Source organism: Accipiter gentilis, chromosome Z (genome assembly GCF_929443795.1).
Source record: "Accipiter gentilis chromosome Z, bAccGen1.1, whole genome shotgun sequence".
NCBI classification, from domain to species: Eukaryota; Metazoa; Chordata; class Aves; order Accipitriformes; family Accipitridae; genus Astur; species Astur gentilis.
In genome coordinates, this window is record NC_064919.1 from 24966377 (window position 1) to 24986877 (window position 20501).

Consider the following 20501-nt stretch of genomic DNA (forward strand, 5'->3'; position numbering starts at 1 on the left):
TGTTGCATGTTTTGTTGTAACACAATATTTGGTACTGTGTGTATATTCTTAAATGGATAGATACTAAATATAGGAAAGAGTAACTTCATTCAAGTGATCAAGCTTATATGAGCTGGAAATGGATGCATTAAATTGCACAAGATATTAGCACAAGATGACTGAAGTACAGCTCCTTGCCTCTTCTTGCTAAATAAAGTTGTCATCTAAAATTGTTAATAGAGTGCCTTTTAAGATCACACTCAAAAGCACAAACCACCTTTCACTAAGGTGTGATACCATTACAAACACTTTTTCCTAAAGTCCTGTTGAATGAAATATTAACTAACTGTCTTGGGTGTCAGTCCCAGAACTACATCATTAAGGGAATGGACTACATCCTCCGTGAGCTTTTTCTGCTCATAAAAATGTGCAGTCTCTTCTGACAGTACTAAGAAGAACTTTGCATGAGCCCTGAAACTTACTGAATAGAGATGCTGGTGTCATACATAATATATTCCTGACCAGTCAGTAAGAATGCAAACAAAGTTATTAAGAGAATAAAGGCTTTTTTGCAAGTAGTGGAAAGGATTATTTTTTTTTTCTAATCTGAATCTGTATTTACTCTTCCACACTTTTCAGTATTTTCAACAAATTAAGCATGAACTACTGAATCTCCCTGTTCTCATCTCCATGCTGACATTTCTTTAAAGCCTACAGTAATGCTATAATAGTTCTTAACTCACAGAAGGTAAGCTTAAGCTTTTTTATACAATAAAAAGTGATTTGTGATCCACAATCTTAAGATTCAAAAGATTTAATCATAAAATAGACTTTTGAAGACTTTTGGCTTTCTGCAACAAGTTGGTGTATACACATTCACTGTAAATTTTGCAAGAACTGCAAGGGAATGAAGCACACAGTGCAACTCAGCAAGTCAGTTTTAAATGAGAGCTATGTATTGTAAGAAGAGATGTAAGTGTCTTAAGAGAAAGCATTTTAAGCTGGAAAACACAGCCCTTACGGCTTTCAACTTGGATAGGGAAGCATGAGACCCACTGTGCATCATTTTCTGTAGGACAGCATGCAGTTTGTCATTTGAAGGAAAAAAGGTAAAATACCACAGTTAATCATTCCATGACAACCTTCTGTTATGAGTGGATGTGCTGAAGAGAATAAAGTTTACAGCAAAGCTGTAGATGTAAGCAAGTTAAAAGATTGAAGTGACTCGCCATTTAAGTGGTTTATATCTTCCTCTGTCTTAAACCCACTGAACTTTTTTGTAACAGCCATACTAAATCCTAGTGCTGTGTTTTAAACACTACAAACTGTGTACATAGCAGTCGCGTGGCCAGTGTAATTTAGTTTCACCTCTTGAAATAAGTAAGAAATAAAGATAGTTAATAGTCTATTTGATTTAGGTACAAAAGTACTACATAACTTACTTCTCTAAAAGCTGCTGATAAATCTTAGACTTTCCAAGCCTGACAAGGGTTGTAGTAGACAGAACTTATTTTTCATTTCTCATACTACTCAACAGTTCTTCCACTGTTACAATGGGGATAAAACAGTTTTAGGTTAAATGTGAAAACATTTGCTTGCTTACATCTCTCTTAGAACTGAACAGTTAGGCTTTTAGTCAACTTCCTGTCTTTACAACTTGATTCTTGACCAGCAGCTAAATTCATTGTTCCTTTGTCAGATTTCTACTTGAAGTAGAACTACCATTTGTTGTTAAAAGAACTTGATCTTCCTGTTTGCCTTGATGCAAGTAGAAATGACTGAATTTCTGCAGCAAGTTACCCTTTCCTGCAAGTAACTCCACTGGGCTGGCCCCACAGATCAGTGCTCTTCTCAAAGTCTTCTTCACAACCTGTATGTGCAAATGTTGGTACACACATCTACTCCATGTCTGTGCTGAAGTTGTAATGTGCTAAATAAAAATGGACACAAATAAAGAGATTCTTACAGGACTGATATGATGCTTCAGTAGTTCTTAAGAACCTTATACCTCAACACTGAAAACTTGATTACTTTAAAAAGGCAGAAGGTCCTTATAGGATATTAACTTTTTTTACCCAAACTTCATTACTGTGGAACTAGCAAAAACCTCTCTAAAAGCCTGAAGGAAGTACTTCTGCCTCATGACTGGATCTTGGAGTGCAACGGAGCTGGTTTAGAGCATCAGGCCTTAAAAGAAGAGTTTGCAGTACAAATCTGTTCTCAACAGTGAGCACCACAAGCAGCTGCCTGTGCAGCACAGCTTTCCAGACTTCATGGCCTTGCTTACCTAAGGAATCATCAAGGTCTAGTGTTCTTTAGAAATGTAGAGGGGACAAATGGTACGCTACAGGGACTTCAAAGTTTTTTCCTTGCCCATGGATTTTCTAGTATTCTGTAAATGACCTAAAAAAATAATGATGCATAGTTATTGGCAGGCGTGGGGTGGGGGGTTACACTTAGGAGTTCTTTCTGCTACCACTGTTAAGTAGGACATCTGTTCTGCTTTATCGTACACATTTCTAAACTTAGCAAAAAGAAAAAAAAAGTTCAGAAAAAAACATTTAAAAAGCCCCACAATGATAACATCACCACTAGTAATACTAAAATGAAACTGAATTCTTCAAACCAAGGCAAGATAGTTAACAAAATGGAAATTCTTCTAAGTAGTGGAAGATGTGACAGATGCTTGTCAGGTCAAACCCTTACAACTTTTTTTTTAATTTGACAAATTCAAGTATGTGTCTTGATTCTGCATTCTGGTCTTGTCAAGTCTGTTGAAATAGCCTGAGAATCAGCACAAAAATAACATGACTAATTCCTTAGTCACCTCCCACCCCCATTTCAGACTTGAGCAACAATAACTTCCTTATGCAAAGAAGGAAGAACAGAGTTTTTAAAAGAAAGTGCAAGTTCTTGTAGGTCATAAGACACTGTCAGTATTTCCTGTAAACTCCATGTGTGGCAGCCATGCAACTATAGTGAACATCAGTCTTGTCTTTCCAGAGAACTTCTACATCCAGTGTGACGGAATGAAATGGTACTTGAGTAACAACCTAGGACCACTAAGGGAGTCCTCAGTTGTACAACCAAGCTGACGTAACTTTCTGAAAAACAGACTTCCTCCAGGTATATAAAAGATTAAGATATTCGGAGCAAAAAATCCTCAGATGACCACATGAGCTCATGAACTAGTAAAGTAAAAAATAACTGAAGATTAATGGCTTTGAATTTAGCATCTTCTGGAAGGCCATGTAGTTGACGCCTTTGCTGAGGCTATGGGATTGCACAAAACAACACTTCATATACCTACCATTTTCTATTACTGCATCTTTGCAGGAGGAGAATTCCTAAAGCCTTCAGTTAGACATAGTCTAACTTCGTCAAAGTTCTGTTCTCTGGAAAAAACCCCCACACAACCACAAAACAAAAATCCCACACCCCCCAAAAACCAGCAAACCTTTGATAGAGAATAAAAGAGACATACATACTGTTTCACAAGAAATAGCACTACAGTGTAGCCTACTCAATTCCTGCCTGGAGCGTTCCCTGCTCTCTCCCAGGTCCCATACTCCCAGTGACTGTCAGCCTCCTCCCATCTCCCTTACACCAGCCACTACAGTATGCTCAATTCTCCCATCTTTTCAGGGCCTGGTAGCGATTTTACTAGATATAATCTGCACTTCATCTGCAGCTTCACATGTGCTGACTGAACACCCAACATATTAAATGCAGTTTCATCTGAGCAAACTGCCAACCAGAAAGAATGAACCCTCATTCTCCTTGCCTCTCCTTGTCCCATCTGGGGCATAGAAAGTTTCTTCACTGAATGATGCATTAACATAGTCTTATCTCCTAATCTGATCACTTAGCTTCATGACTTACAGGAATTTACTATCTTTGAGACCTTTGCTTTTTTTATCGTGTCAACCAAATGACTTGACAGGCTCAAAAATTATAAAGCAATAGATGAAGAGAGTATCTGTATTAAATCTTTTTTCTTTAGGGGAAAAAAACCCTCTCTGAAAAGTGAGGTTATCTTGTCCTAAGAGCTAAAATAACCCCATAAAGGCCAATCTGTAACAGGAAGCTAAATAACTGGTATGCAGTGACAGAACACCTAGGAATGGCTCAAAGCTGTGCCAGGGGAGGTTCAGGCATTAGGAATCATTTCCTTACTGAGAGGTGGTCAAACACTGGAAGAGGCTTCCTAGAGCGGTGGTCGATGCCCCAAGCCTGTCAGTGTTGAAGGCATTTGATCAATGCCCTTAATAATTTAACTTTCAGTTAGCCCTGAAGGGGTCAGGCAATTGGACTAGATGATCGTTGTAGGTCCCTTCCAACTGAAATAGTCTCGTCCATTCCATTCCAACACAACTACATCTGCAGCTACAGAGAAGGAAACAAAGGAGCCACACCATCTTTCACGCTCTCAGTACAGCACATACAAACATCCCAGATGTAGATGCTGCCCCAAAAGGGAGTTCTGGCTAAAAGGCTGTAACCATTAGGTGCACACAAGGAACAGGGTATACACACAGGCAAGTTTTGCAAGAGTTTCCACAGAGCTGGTCTTTGAGAAATTTACTTCATGGCTGAAGGTGGGGAACGACATACAAGCATACATTATTGTCACTTCCCAAGTTAAAACACATTCCAAAACGACCTTCTGGAACTCACTTTCTTTGCATTAAGAACTGAATAATGATGGTTGTGCTTCCACTACAGTGGCTATGTGCCTTCTTCCATACATCTATAAGAATAAAACACCTATCTCAACAGTGCTGAATTTTCATTTTTAGTAATTCCTTTGTTGATTGCCTGTCTTCAGATCTGCTTAATGCCCAACATCAATGTTCCGATCTGTTGCCAACACAGAAACTGTTATAAGGATTCTGAGCTCACATGTGAATTTTGAATGATTAATCTTTGTCTAGGTACCCAAAAAACAGTACAAGGATATACTTTTAAATAGCTAGACTAGTATCTTCTGACAGGACACAAGCTCAATATACATATTCTTCCCATCTTAGACGCAGAGTAAATGCCCACTCAGCAATGCATGCCTTTGTTAATACTGCCACCTACAGGAAACCACAGACCATCAGTGTCTTTAGTTACTGCTTAAGAGAGTTGAAATAAAAAGACATCCATTATCACCCAGTTTTTATCTTAAAAAGATTTTTTCTTGATAGCATTGAGACCAACAGTTGCAGGATTTCTGTATTGTGACAGCAGTCTTGTCTCCGCTCCCGGTCCCACAACTGCCTCTGACCATCTTCCCTGTTCCCAGGAACTGAGGGAGTGAAGGCGGGAGGGGAAGGGTGCTGAAGAAGGGGGAAAAGACCTGCAGAAGAACCTGACTTACTATCTTGACCTGCTTGGTTTTAACCCTCTAAGGAGCCCAGGTTAATAAAAAACAGGAAATACAGAAATCAAAGTCTGGTTTATAAGCTTAACCCAGGCAGAAAGAGGGGAGTTGTGTTTGTGATGCCTCATTTAAGAGCAAATATTGCTCACACAGTGTACTTACTATAAAGCCAGACAGAAATCAAAACAAACAAAACAATGAACACATTTAGAGATGGGGGATAAGCGGGCAGGGGTTGGAGGAATCAGACTTCATCTCCCTAATGGTAGCAATCATCCGATTTCCTAGCAGTGCACAATTTGCTTAAAAAAAAGCCAGCTTTACCCAAAACACCTGTAGAGCTTTCTTTTTTCATTTGATTGAATGACAGTTTTATATATTTGAGCTCAGTATTACTCTCTTCAGAAGTCCTTCTCAGTCTCTTTTGTAAGATCCTTACACTTTAATAGCCTTACTATTTTGGGTCTTTGATTGAGAAATTTTGGTAAGCAATGCCACCAAGGTTCTTTCTCAACATACATACCATAGCATAGACAAGTTCTTAAGGTATTTAATTTCTGGCCACTGTAAACACATACCCCCTCAGACTTGACCTCCACATTTTTCAGCTGTCTGTAGTCTAAAGCTCTGACTTAAAATACTTAGGCATAACAGGATCATGACTTGGCCGGAGTCATTCCTCTCCATTTAACACCACAAAGTTATCTTGTACCAAATAATTTTCACAGAGCTCTCATAAATAAAGGTCCACAAAAGTTCCTCAGCAGTCAGGAAAAGCCAGGAATAACTTCAGCCCCACCATCCATGGGCAGTTGTGGTCTTTTATATTACAAGTCTATCTTCCACTCTTGCTCACATGCCTCAGTTTGTATTTTTCCCCATGTTGCAACTAACCTGTAGCACCTCCCTAACTCTATAACAGAGTGGACTTAACTAACAACCTCCAACCATGTCCAGTTGTCTTCTGTAACAAAAAAACTTTTCAGATACACCTGTTCCTGCTGTTCCTACCCCATATCATTTCATCAACTCACAGAAATACCACTTCTTCAACTTCTCAAAATTTCAGCATGTTTTCAAGGCCAGACACTCCAAATGTAGCTCATGTAAACTGTTACATCCGCAGAAAAAAACTGAAGACATCTGTGTGTGACCACTGTCAATTACAGCCTTAGAACACAGAATTTCTTCTCCTAAGCCATTCTATTTTAGAGTGCCTACATACTGCTGCTCTCACACTGGTACAGGGCTTGGCTTGAGGAACTTCGTCATGAGAATGAGAACACTTCCTCCTCCTTCATTAAATAATGCAACACAAGAACCACGCTTACCAACTACTACAGACAGGAAATACAATTGACTTTGAATTATTCACAAGTCAAGGCCTCTATGCAGTTGCACTATCGGTACCTATCAGCATCACCTTTAAGGGGCACTGGTAACTCACCATCTATTTGAAAAAGATGCAGTTGAGTGGAACAAGAAATGTAAGAACATAAGAAAACTCAAATTACAATCACAAGTAACTTCAGCAGAGACATTGTCAAGAGCTTTACCAAGTTTCATTTCTTTAGAAAAGTCATTAAATGTCTAGATACATTTTGAATGCTGTTTATATTTAAAGTGGGAAAAAATTGATGCCATAGAATAGTATACCTGATAGACGAACAAGACAAATCCTGAAAAAGAATACTGCCACATAAAAAATTTATCAAAAATAATTCAATAACTTGTTTCCAGCAGTCACCTGTGAAAGCATTCAACTGACTTTGTTTTCATATAGTAAGGATTAGAAAACTCATGCAGGATTTTTGTTTTTAAACCAAAACAGGTACTGCTGCTTCTTTTTCAGTCTCCTTATAGTAAACTACCCCTCACTTAATTTGCACAGTACATTTCTTAATTACTTTGAAGAAGCCTTGCTACTGGACAGCTGTTCTGACCAACTCATCTGCTCCAAATAACCTTCTGTCCCTGTCTGTGTACTACATAAAAAAAATAATATTTTAGGTTACCCGATATTGCAAGCCTCAGATATCAGAAGTAGAATTTGACTGGTAGAAAACACATCCACATTTCCTAAGCTCTCAAACAACCACCTAAAATAGGATAATGTAGTATCCCATATTATACAAGAGATAAAAGGGAGATTTTTTTTCAAATTATCTTAAAACTTTACAATATTATCCTTACAATGTATTTCACCAACTTCTTTACAACAGGCTGTGGAGGAAAAACTAACACTTTTGGAAAAAGTATTCTATAAAATTACATTTTTTTTAAAAATTAACATGTCACCTTTATTAGTACACTTGACAATTGTGAAAGATTATTAGCAAGGGAAGTTTACAGAGCCATCAACTTCATCGATCTACATTTTCTTTTAGTGGCAAAGACCCTCCAGAATTAAGACTATCACCTCACTAGCATAGATAAATGGTTTACTAAGGCAACCAGTTTTCAGATATCTAGTCTGCATAAGAATATTTAATTATTTATCAAAGGCTGCATATTTCTTCTCCCACCCACCCCATTTCCTTATGGTTTTCCACTTTTAAAAGTGGATGCTAGCTTCAGGCTTGCAGATTGTGTGTGAAGACAGATTTATTGTTACACATATGTGAGGCAGCTTCATGCATTCCAGTTCAAGAAAAGCAGGCAGTTCTATTCGGCTTCACCTATTCATTTTTTCCTCATGTATTTCACTTCAAAGTTGCAGCAAGTGAGTGTCCATCCATGTTTTCCTTAAGTACAACTATGTGACGTAACAATTATTCCAGACATGAGGTCATTTCTTTTTCTTCCCTTTACCTTTCTTGCCTCCCTCTCCTTGCTGAAGACTTTGATCGTTACTTCCTATTTTTTGGGTTCTTGTTTTCAGTTTGGGAATGGTTTCCGCAGCATACAGCATCACCGATTTACCTAAAAATACAGGCAGAGATCAATGCACACCTTCTATGTTAAGAACGTTTGCATCATTTTCAAAGTCAGAAACTTTAGCCCCACTTTAGATTTCTGTTAAACTAGGTATAAAGCCTAGGAGTCCTGCTTCCTTCCTTCGTACAGCTATAAGTTTGTGAAAAACTCTTCTCAACCTTCCCTCCCCGCCCCCCACCCTCAAATTTAAAAAAAGCACAGGACCAATAAATGTGATAGCAGACTGCAACAGGCACATAACTGGACAATCTCCAAAGCATCTACACCCTTCCTGTTACTCTTTCCCTTCACCTCTTAACGGCCTAAAATACCTCGGACAGAATGACCAGGCAAAAGCTGCAAGCATTTTTAGAGAGGCACTGCTGTCCTCCAGCAGGAATACGGGTTTAGATTGTCTCTTTCTGACCAACAGCACTCTTATGCTAGATTCAGTATTCTTCTTGCTCTTACGATATATACTTCAGATATATATTTGCTTCCCTTTTACACACTGGTTCATTTTCAGGAAAAATGCAGAAGACTGTATTACTTGTCATTCAAGATGAACTACTCCTGTTAATTAAAGGGAGCTGCACCTTTGTTAACTTATGACAATGGCCAGCAGAAAGCTCAGCTGAACTCAGTATTGTGTTTTATCGATTTGGCATCCATACTGACACCTAGCTGATGCATGTAACCCTCAGATAAAGGTGGAATTGAGCCATTTTAATACCAAATCCTCTGTTTTAACTGTCAACAAAACAGTAAGCCAGAACTCAATAGCTGCTTTGCTCTACATGGCAATCACACAACGCTCCTCCCAATCCCCTCCAATGCAACCGCTGAAGAAACAGCAGAATCAAAGACAACAACATTCTACAAACTCCACTCAATGCTCACAGGCCAACTTGATTTGGTTCACTTCTACAGGCAAAGAGATTGATTTGGTTGACTTACAAAGGCAAAGAGATTTAATGTAAACTTGTAAAATTTGTAATAGTACAACTAATTAAACAACATGGTAACATAAAATAAACAAAGTCTTTCTGTTTTGTTAACTGATAAAGTGCCTAACCCAGGTGCTCTACTCACGTGTTGGAAACTGAGGTAAACATGGGTTGCCATCATCTTGTTTGAGCTGGATTCGTACTCTACCTCTGTACTGAACATCTCTGTTCCACTCTCTAGGATACATCTTATTTTTCTGTTATACAAAAGGAGAAACTTACTGTAATCAGTACTGGAATATTTTCTGCAAAATTTGGCAGGCAATTGATCTAAGTCATAGCAGCCTGGAATTCTGAACAGATGTAAACCATAACCATAGCTCTCCAACAGTGTCATCCACCGTTTAGCCACTGCAGTAGTATCCAAAGCTATAGCACAACTTTTTCAGAAGCATTGCTGCAACCAGCTACTGGTACTGAACAACTTAGTGAGCAACCTGCTACAGGGACTGTTCTACTTCCCCACCAGTCTGGACTGCAGTGACACAAGTTTTTGTTTCATCTCCACAGCCACAAACCCTCCTGGACACCTAGAGACAGTAAGTCATAGGTCACAGTCTGAGGACCCCTGCTTTTGGATACTCACAGCCTTCTTTATGATTAAAATGTTACAGGTTTCTTACTGGTATGGGCTATTTCACAGGCTGGTGTGCACTAACAGGAATATATTTGAGCTCTTCTAAAAAAACAAAGTGATTTTGTGCTCAGTTTTGGATACCAGTCACACTCTTAGATAAGGATCTAAATTATTCTTAGAAAATTTAACAGTATTTTAAATTAATAATTACCTCAGAAAACAAACTGCTAAAAGTTACTTCTCTAGAAACCCAGACTCATTCCCTAAGAAAAAAATAACCAACTTAAACTATTTAAAGAGCAAGCAGGTATTACACTAAAAAAAAAAAAAAAAATTAAAAAAATTACATTCTCTGCCTAAAACTTAACTCCAAAGGACTCTGAAGATTTCAAGCATCAGAATCCTATTCCTATAGGATGCTCATTCCAAAAGGTAACCACCCTTCATTAAAAATATGCCTTTTTAAAAGTTTAATTTGCAGAGTTGCAGCTTGAAAAATTAGCTTTTATTCTGACACACTTCTAAGCATCTAGGATAGTCTTCTCAGAAAGACAGTTAACTAACAGTAATCTTTTTATAAGCTTAAAAGTAGCACTGTCTCAGAGATCTGGGTTTTCCAACACTTACTTCATCATTATGGTCAGCTTCTACTCAAAGCAAGCAAATATCTTGGCTAGTAACAAAAAACTTCTCAATTATAATTTATCCTGTCCATAGGAAAAGTCATAGTGAAAGAAGAACAGACACACATAACAAGTTTGTGGTTTTTGGTTTTTTTTTTTTTTGTTTTGTTTTTTTTAAATTACCTCTAAAAGCACATTGAATCCAACGGCTGCACATACATCTTGGATTTCTGTAGATGTAGGATTTTCAACGGCCTGTTAAAACAATGTATTACAGTTAATTACTTTTCAATTATGAACTACCTATAAAGCAACAGTTAGCTGTTTCCCACCCTGTACTCTGTAACTAGAAAAAGCAGTGAGGAAAGAGAGGGCACTTGAAATAATGACAAATCTACTGCAGAAGTCACCTGTGAGTGCTCCTATGGTCTAGAAAACATAAAAAAAAAAAAAGAAAAAAGAAGAGGTAAGACATCATTAAAGCAGGAAACAGATGAGAGAATTAATTAGGACAGGGGAGCAAGTAGAAACATTGCTTAGGAAAAGTAACTGAAATGAAATAACATTCATTATATTTACAAAAAAACCCCATAAGCCATAAATCAGCAACAGCAAACATATAGCAAGGACTGAAGGAGAAAAGAATGGAAACTTTCCAGGCACAGGGCAACAGATTCCTCCCATAGAGAGATCTTTGACTGGCAAACTTGCATGGTCAAGAAAGACTTTAACCATTATCAGAAAAAAACCCAAACAAACAACTACTAAGCAGTGAGAAAAGCCCTTTTTATATTCCCAGCACTGTTCACTGAAAATGTTACAAAGGAGTGAGATGATCAAAAGCTATTTCTGGACAGATTAAAAGCAAGAACAACTACCAAGGCTATGTGCCAAATGCAATTGTTAAGTTCCATCTTTGAGAGAGGCAAAGGGGACAGGGCATAGAGTACAGGCATATATAGTCAGTCACCAAAGAACAATCATTAGCTAGCTATTCTTTTCTGCATCACTTTCTAATTTGGCAAACTACTTATGTAGGAGGATGAGTGCATTAAATTTCTCATTACTTCACCTGCTTGCCAAAGGTGCTGCTCACATGAAAGTAGACACTTAAACCCAGCGCTCTTCTACCAAATTAGCATGCTGACTCTAGGTTATCTTCAAATACACTATAATTTCCAGTTATCGAGCTACTTGCCATGGGGGATAGGAAAGATCAACAGCTTGAGATTTATTTTCCAACTCTCTACACACTACTGCGTAGCAAAACAAAACATCATATTTCCCTGCCACCCACAAAATTACTTTGTCTATAGGTATCCTTCTTCCTTCTGCTATTGTCTTCTTGTTATTCAAATATGCTGGATAAATACAGATGAATCTAAAAAGAGAAAACAGTGAGTTTCAGTAAGTAATATAAACTCCTTAATTGCTTATGCAGTATTTTCCTAGTAAAACAAAAAATAAATCTCACAGCTGTAACACAAAAGTTCCCACAGCAGCTTAGAACAACCATTACTTTTCCCTAGACCAATTAGCAGGCTGTTGCAAAACCCCATTTTAAGTTAACCAGGACACTGCACGACCATTTGTCAGAAATATTTCTTCTGCGACACCACTTTTTGGGGCACAGTGTGTACAAAGGATGGTGCTATCTATCTTGATAAGAAGGCTGAAAGAGAATGTTTTGACCCATTTCTTAAACCCCTGAAACCCAGAAAGAAGCATATGTTTCCCTGAAAAGAATTAAAAAAAGTTTTCCTGAAAAGGCTGTAGTACACCAAGTACACAAGTTCTTAACAGAAGCAAGCAGCGGGTTATTTTTGCTATGGATTTGCCTCCCCCCCCCCCGACACACAGAACAACCCAGATTTGGGTAAGTTATAAAGCCTCTGTAAAACTATGCTTAGAAACGGAAACGATTTTTCAGTAGATTTAAACCTGTCAAGCACATACAGGGGGCAAGAGGGGCAAAACCTCAACTGTTCTTCTTATTAGAGAATGAAAAAAAAGCAACTAGCTGAGGCTTACAAGGAGAGGCTGAAGAGCACCGATGTTTAATGAGGAGCCATGACAGCGTAAGAAAACAGGGAAGTGGAAAGCGATCAAGTAATTCAGAGCAGGCTAATGTTCAGTTAGCTGGAGACTGACGAGGACCACTGATCCTTACTGCCCCCCCCCGAAAACACTTCTTGCTGCCTGTAAAGCTAGGCTCGGTCGTCCCGACTCTTGCTACTCTTTTTCTCCCAGATATCTTTCCACTGGTATTTTCCCCTCTTAGCTGCAGCCCTCCTCCCGCGCCCACTACGACTTCTGCGAAAAGCGGCAGAGTTCTGCGCAGGAGATTTTCGGTCCCGGTACCGACGCTCCCAGCCACCGACACGCTCCGCCGCCCGCCCCCTGCCCCTGCCCCTGCTCGCCTCAGCCGTTCTGAGCGACGCCACACGCGGACGGAGCGGCAGCGCAGCACAGCTCCGGGCGCCCCCCGAGGGGACACCGCCAAACCTCAGCCCGCACTGCAATACGCCCCCTCCCCGAGGACAACGTCGACCTGGCCGCCGGGAACGCCGGCGGCGGGGACACTTGCCCGCTGCCCTGCACGCGGGGCTGCAAACCCGACCGCCGCCTCCGGGAACCGGCCCTGCTTCACCGCGACGCGGGCTGTCCGACCGAAAGACAGCGTGCCAGCCCGTATCCGATTCAGCGTGCAGCCATCTTACGTGACGTGTTATTGCAACAGACTACCGCACGTACTTGCAAACGCTGTTACAGCTGCAAGCCGGACCCACCTCCCGCCGTCCCGAGCCGACGTGCACCTTGGCCACCCGGCCCGCCAGCCCGGCGCCAGCCACTCGCCATCCCCCCTCAGCCAGACCCAGACCCAGACCCAGCCCCAGCCCCAGCCCTAGCCCCTCACGGCCGGCTGCAGCCCTCAGGCGCCGCCGACCGTGTCCCACGCCGAGGAAGGGCGCCGGCAGCCCCCGGCGGGAGGGCAGCAGCTGGGCACGCCGCTGCCTGGGAGGGCACAGACCACGTTACCTCTCCTTGTCGGCCGGAGACGCGGCGGTGGTAGCACCGGCCATAACACCAACACCAACACCACTGCTGCCACCGCCGCCGACCCGCACCGGCCTCGCCGGTCTTTCCCTTCGCGAGGAAATCCCGCCCCCGCCCCCGCCCCTCCCCATCCTGGAATCCCATTGGCCGGTGCTGCTGCCTCTAAAGCGCGTCACCCTCGAACGAGGCCCCGCAGCGCTGCTGGTAGGCCCCGCGCGCTGCCGCGCATGCGCCCTCGCGGCGCGTGGGTGCGGGGCAGGCTGAGGAGAAGGGGTCCGGCCGGGCCGGGCCGGGCCGGGCTGGGGAAGGCGCCCCGCGGCGCCTCGGGCTGCGAGGGCGGCCGCGTCTCCGTCGCCGGAAGCGTCGTGCGAGAGCGGAGTCGCTGCGGCGGCACGTCGGGGTGCGTGAGCCGCGCCGCCAGCCCGCCCCTGCAAACCCGCAGAGACCGCGTCCAGGCTGCAGCGCGCAGAGCCAGCCAGCACCCGGCTCAAGCCGGCGGGGGGGGGGGGCTGGCGAGCCCCACCACCGGCAGACCCCACCACCGGCAGACGGCCGGGGGGCCGCACTGCGCCCCGGGGAGCGCCGTTCCCGCTCGGGGCCCTGTGCAGTGCTCCGCCGGGGGAAGGGGGCGGGAGGCCTGGCGGCCGCAGCCACCTCTGCCTGGCACGCCTGTGAATAATGGTGGCGGCGGAGCGGTGATACGCGCCCGGAACGGGCTACGAGCGCTAATCGAAGATGAGCCCAGAGCGTGGTGATCGGGGCACAAAGTCTGGTGGGAGGTCGGTGACGAGGGGCGTACCCCAGGGGTCAGTACTGGGTCCAGTCCTGCTTCTCAGCTTCATTAGTGAGCTGGATGGTGGGGCAGAGTGCACCCTCAGCCAGTCTGCAGATAACACCAAACTGGGAGGAGGGGCCGATACACCGGTGGGTCCCACTGCCATCCAGAGGGACCTGGACAGGTTGGAGAAATGGGCCAACAGGAACCTCACGCAGTTCCACAAGGGGAAGCGCAAAGTCCTGCACCTGGGGAGGAACAACCCCAGGCACCAGTACGTGCTGGGGGCCGCCCAGCTGGAAAGCAGCCTGGCAGAAAAGAACTGAGGGTCCTGGTGGACACCAAGTTGAACGTGAGCCAGCAACATGCTCTTGCTGCAAAGCGGTCTAACGGTGTCCTCGGCTGCATTAGGGGGAGTGTTGCAGGGAGGTTGGACCAGATGACAGCCAGAGGTCCCTGACAACCTCAGCCATCTGGTCACTCTGTGAATTTCACATGGCACATTTTGTTCACTGTTGCACTCACCAGTTAAACTGCATGCAGCAGCTGTGTAGCAGACCAAAGAACTGAAGGTATTTATTCAATATTTATCCACGTTCTTATGTTTTTTTTCTGCTCCACCAAAGCATGTAGCTCCCCATGATGAAATACAGAAGAGGAGCGTGCTGAGACCCAGTGCAGCACAGTGATATACCCAGGTAAGAACTGCAAGTACAGTTCATGAAAACGTGGAAGAGTTAAGAGTTACGGAGAAGCTTCAGAAAGAATCAGGGTGGCATTTGGCACTGATTAATAAGTTATTTGTCTATTCAGTCTTTTGAATGATGGTCAGTTTTGTTGTCTTCTGTCTTTGCTTTCATTGTGTCAGAAGTGAATACACTGTAGAAAAGTACTGCAGAAAATACGAAGAGTACAAATGTGGGGCCTCAGCAGTAGCAGCTTTTGAAAATGTAACTACAGCTGTCTGGTAGCAAGTCTGCAATTTGGCAGTGCCTCACAAACATGACTCTGCAAGCTCCTCAGCTAAAAAAAAATAAAAAATTATGTGAACAAGGTGTGTCAAGTTATGAAGGAAGCTTTTGATGCAATAGTTGTCCAGTGCTAAAGACAGAGTTTTGGAGGATTATCTCCCAATTACCATCAAGCTGGCTGATACAGAGTTAAGTGTACCCCTCTAAGAGAGAATCTATTAAAAACAATTACTTAGACATATTTTTTTTCTTAACAACAAAATGTTCTCATCTTGTTAACACCAGCTTGGTAATGGATCTCCTGTGTTGTTCCTTCTTTGCACAGAGTTTTTCTTTTAAATCTCCATTGCATACACACATTCATGTGTCTATTAAACGACTTTCCATTGAGATCTGCACCACCTAAAAAAGTGTTAGAGCTGCCATTACCTTGGGTGCTGTCGTCCTACTGTCCATGTTGTCAGTGCTTACAACTGCACATCAGCCACAGTGGCAGAAACTTGTCAACTGTTGTCACCTGCATTCAGCCAGACAGAGGTAGGCTGTAGGGGCGGGAAGGAGGGAGGTGGGCAGGTCAGCAGCATTTGTAGCCTTGGCCTACAAGTGTTTCACCTGCATGGCCCCTGCATGGCAACCACATCCCACAGTGGTGGGGTTGTGCTCCTCAAACACCAGGCTGTGGTCCCTGTCCTTGTGACTGGGGAGAAGAAGGTCTTAAAGCTAAAAAAGGCTTCAAGAATATTAACACCATTTAATCCTCTGTGACCATACATACAAACGTGAACTGTGGACAGGCTGGATTTCATTACATGTTGATTGTGTCTCTCTGCAGGCATGCAGTGTGCAGGGCGTATTTATGATCTGACCATTGCATGAAACATGGTCATTGCTAAACCACGTTACAAATCAAGCTTATTGCCGTTTGGTTTTTTCAAATAATATGCATAGCCCTTTCCTTCTCGGACACATAGGTTTGAACCCACAAAAAGGGTACCAACACAAATCTCCCTCTGAAGGACAGTGCTGTAGCAGAGTTTAAACTGAAGAACAATCTAATGCTTTTAGGAAAAAAATGCTAAGAAATATTTATTTGGTATTACCACAGCTTCACATACAATTAAATAAAAAACAGGCTAAAACTTAATTAAATTTTACTTCTTTCCCCCTCCCTTAGATTTCTGCAAGGATTTTAGTTTCTCAGTTACTTTGTAAAGCAATTTCTGGTCCATAACGGGCTACCACTGAACATCACCTTGAGAAACACTGCTCCAACATCAGGTTAAAGAAGGCATTAAATACAGCTACAGTTTGTGAGTGGAACAGTACCATTGTTGCATATCAATATTGCTCTCAGTCCACTTAGTGAGGACACTGAGAAAGATCTTATTTGTTTAATGCTGTTGTATTTGACAATTGCATGGGTTTTTTTTCCTTTGAATTCATAAAACTTCTTAATACCAACATATTAGATTAATGGCTTCTCTTTTAAAACAATATTTAAACTTACTGTAACAGAACAAAAGCTACATAGCCTGTATCAGTATTTGTGGCAATGATAAAAATTATTTTCTGCATCTTTTTCAGATGGAAAAATAATTCAAAAATTGTTGGAAATGGAGTTTGTGGAGTTACAGATTGGATCATATGGCATACATGACTGACCACAACAGGGGAAGCATGTCTTCTTTTCTGCAGATGCTATTATTACATACCAGTCTCCTTTATTGGTGCTAGAATTCACAGTATCTTGAAACTAGCATGCCTAAAATGAAGCACTGGCTACAGATATGTCAATTTAATCCTCATCATCACTGTAGAATGACTTCATTGAGTACATGGTATCCAGTCACTGCATTTGTTCTAGTGCCATAAGAAATACATTTCAGACTGGAATTCTGCATTATTTCTAGCCTGAGGAATTCAGAGACAGAAGTAGGTCACAAAGCACACTAGCTCAGGCACGTTGTAGGTGCATGTGCTTCCCAAGTATCTGCTGTCCCTGACCTCAAAAATTGAATGATGAAGGAATCAAAAGCTGACACTTTTTAAACATTTTAAAGCAGTATGAAGAGAAAGTATAATTGCTGGTGAGGGTAAGACTTGTGTACATCTACAGCAAAATTTCAAGACTGCAAATAATGCCTTTGGTTAGTAGCAGGCATACTGGTGTCTGAAAGCTGCATGTAACTTCGTGAGGTTATTCATTTGCTGTAACTGCAGTGGAAGGGGAAGTCGCAGGGAATAACCACTGCGCTACAAGCATCTCAAGCAGAGAATTCCCTCAGCGCATAAACTGTCAGCAGCAAGTCAGGCATTCTTAGTCAGACTCTATTTTTTTACTGTTTGGGGTGTCTGGGGAAGAAAAATAGCAAAAAAACCCCAAACAAAACAACCCAGCAACAAGAGCCCTGTACAACTGTGAAACAGAAATTCAAAGCAGTTGTGGTACAGGCTGGTACATTTCACCTGGGATAAATGCAGGTGTCCTAACTAGAAGTGGGAGCCCAAGAAAATGTAGATGGTTTGAGGAGACACAGTTTCTCTGTGTTTTACTGGGAAGTGTCGTGTACAGGTGCCAATTTATTCAGACCTAGCTTACATGTTTAGTTTTCTTTAACTTGATGTTACACTGCATAGTCTAAACATGCTAGAAATGCCTATATAATAATTGGACTAGTGAGGTCATTTGGGAGGAGGTGTATTTTCAGCTAGATTGGTGAAAGAGCTCCATAGTGGACTGCAGATAAAATGCAGAACAAAGAAAGGGGACATAGAGTGAAATTGTGGTTGGTTCAGTAGACATTGAAGGGAAGGGGTCAAGCTGAGAAGGATCTTCTCCACAATCTTTGTAAGCAAGGATTCAAAAAATACCTTTTTAAGTAAAATACAGGGGCTGGACTAAAAAAAAAGAAACTGTTTGAAATGGAAACATACTTCATGAAATATGACTCTTAAGGTGGAAGTAATAGACAGGTGTGAACTAAGTCTGTCCAACAGAGCATAGGGAGCTAAACAGCATAGAGAAGAGAGAAAATAATGCTGCCCTTCATTTATTTTCATAAAACTGGTATTTACTTATCATGGAACTTCAACATGCAGAATTAACTGTACCACTCCTGGTATGTGCCACTTTGAAAAGACTGTATATACCATTTTCCCTAAAGAAGTGGTTATTTTAAATCCAGACTACCCCAGTTCTTTCAGTCTTAACAATCCAAAATCATATCTTCTACGTAAGTGTTTTCTGGAGCCGCACTACCTCATGCCTATCCTACAAAGACAACAGCTACACAGCTTTATTAATCAGAAACATCACTTTTGTTCATCTCAATGGTAGAGGCCTATAAACAATCTTGATGTTTGTGCCTTTTTAAGGCATGTGGGATGTTCTAAAGCCACATTGGGCTTACTTGTTTCAATCTGTGTAAGTGCTGCATCACAAGAGCAGCTGAGAATCACAAAGTGGCCTTGAAACTGTCATCCTGACTTGTAGGCTGTTCAGAGCTAAAAATCTTTTGGATTATGCCACCTAGACCCAAGCCTTGACTTACATGAATTAATTTAGAAAGCACAGCAGCCAATATATACAGTACTTCACTAAGATACGGGGAGACTGTCGTTCACCACATTGCCAAGACTCTTATCCAAATCCCTATTTAGCTGGCAACAGGAGAACCAGCAAAGTGGAAATAGAAAAACAGGGATTTCTACCTCTCTCTCATTCCTTCATATTTGCAAAGACTATGTCTCTGAAGTACAGACCTCAGATTTTACACCCAGTCATTCCTTGGCCTTCTGTTTTAGCCTTGTAGAACAGCTGACAGCTGTGTAAAGTCACAGCTGTGTACAGTCAGTTTCTAAGATCAAAAGGAGCCATCAATCATCTGTGTGTGACAGAGTAATACAGTATTTGCACTGAATCCATAGCTTTCACTTAAGCTAGGGGACTTCTATTTGTAAGAACTCCAAATGACTTAAAACACTTAAAAGTATCAATCCATTGTGGTTGTTCAACTGCTCAATTGTAGGAAGAAAAAAAGATGTCAACTCCCTTTCATTACACAATGGAATAATAATAATAAAAAACGATTTTTTTTAAATGTGAGTTTTCTCACCATTCATATTATGGCTTAGTTTTTACATCTACCTGCCTGCTCTTTCATAGCTACTTGCACTCTAAATGTGTGCCATCACAGACCTTACCAATAATCTAAGTAAGATACACAAGCAAATCTGAATTCTGTAATGGTGTATTCAAACTGCCTCCACCCCCCCGCCCCGCCCCAACAATATTCTTTTTGTACAAACAATTAGTAGAAGAAGGGACAGAATTAGCCATACCTTCATTTGTAGTCAATGTAATCACTCAAAATCTCCCTTGTTTTCACAATCCCTACTGACTTTAAACTGCAGGTGATAGTAACAATGCTCTTTTTAAATTCTGAATAGAATTGTGTATATTACCAGCAAGGCAATTTCCTTTTCTGCATATAAATTGAGACGTAAGTGCTTATTTCTCTAGAACACTTCAAAAATAAGGTACCAGCTAATCAGTCCTAAAATTAGAATTCATCTTCTCGACTATGAAACACAGTGCTACTACAAATACTAGAAAACAAAGGATCTTAGTAACTCAGCAACAATGCCTTTTTTTTTTTTTTATAGTTTAAATGCTTCTAACTCAGTCAAAGCCTGAAGTGAATGTAAGAGTGCAAAATATGCATGTATATATAAATACAGGTTTGTGTGTGTGTTGGGAATTAATCAACCTAGGTTTCTTAATAGTCTCTAATCAGGGACTAAAGAATGCATTCATTATGGAAAAGACAGACTTTGGAATTAACCCAGTCTTTGCTGTGCTTATGAGTCATAATGAAATAAACCTTCTTGCAAACCTCTTGTCAGTAACAGAGAGATTATGGAATTACACTCTGCTGGACCTAGATTTTTTGTTTTGTGCAGTTTGTTCTAAAATGAAGCATGGAAGAAAACAGAGCTTTACTGGTGAACCACACGTCTCTGAGCTGCTTTTTTCCACTTGTTATTTACCTGAAGCGTGACTACCACCAAAACAAAATTGCATGGTTTTTTAGAGCATTTGTTCTGATATGCTGAATCATTGCGGAAGTGTCTTAACAGCAACTTCCTTTTTAAATTAAATCATATTTCTAATACAGCAGACACCCAACTTTCAGTAGTAGCCAAGAAAACAATTCCACTCTGACAAG

The 20501-nt window shown here is 41.6% G+C and overlaps 2 protein-coding genes and 1 long non-coding RNA gene across 3 annotated transcripts in view; 1 reads left to right on the forward strand and 2 right to left on the reverse strand.

Moving 5' to 3' along the window:
• Positions 1 to 20501, reverse strand: part of APC (APC regulator of WNT signaling pathway) — a 317483-nt gene that overhangs the window by 183517 nt on the left and 113465 nt on the right. The window lies entirely within an intron of this gene.
• On the reverse strand, positions 4040 to 13658 carry SRP19 (signal recognition particle 19). Its single transcript, XM_049794873.1, has 5 exons — positions 13510 to 13658; positions 11776 to 11851; positions 10654 to 10725; positions 9356 to 9467; positions 4040 to 8269 (listed from the first exon to the last, which is right to left on the reverse strand). The coding sequence occupies exons 1-5, from the start codon at positions 13656 to 13658 to the stop codon at positions 8136 to 8138; spliced, it is 543 nt and encodes a 180-aa protein (XP_049650830.1). The 3' UTR covers positions 4040 to 8135.
• LOC126035862 (uncharacterized) lies at positions 14913 to 20308 on the forward strand. Its single transcript, XR_007505059.1, has 3 exons — positions 14913 to 15000; positions 15599 to 15810; positions 16858 to 20308. It is a non-coding gene; the product is annotated as an uncharacterized LOC126035862 (long non-coding RNA).

What these genes read in the sequence shown, in the direction of transcription:
- SRP19 (XM_049794873.1), bottom strand. Translation starts at nt 13,658, where the DNA reads ATGGGGAGGGGCGGGGGCGGGGGCGGGATTTCCTCGCGAAGGGAAAGA. An exon ending in TCTCCGGCCGACAAGGAGAG is followed by an intron (nt 11,852 to 13,509) that starts GTAACGTGGTCT and finishes TTCTCTTTTTAG; the next exon opens with ATTCATCTGTATTTATCCAG. An exon ending in GAAGGATACCTATAGACAAA is followed by an intron (nt 10,726 to 11,775) that starts GTAATTTTGTGG and finishes TTGTTTTAACAG; the next exon opens with GCCGTTGAAAATCCTACATC.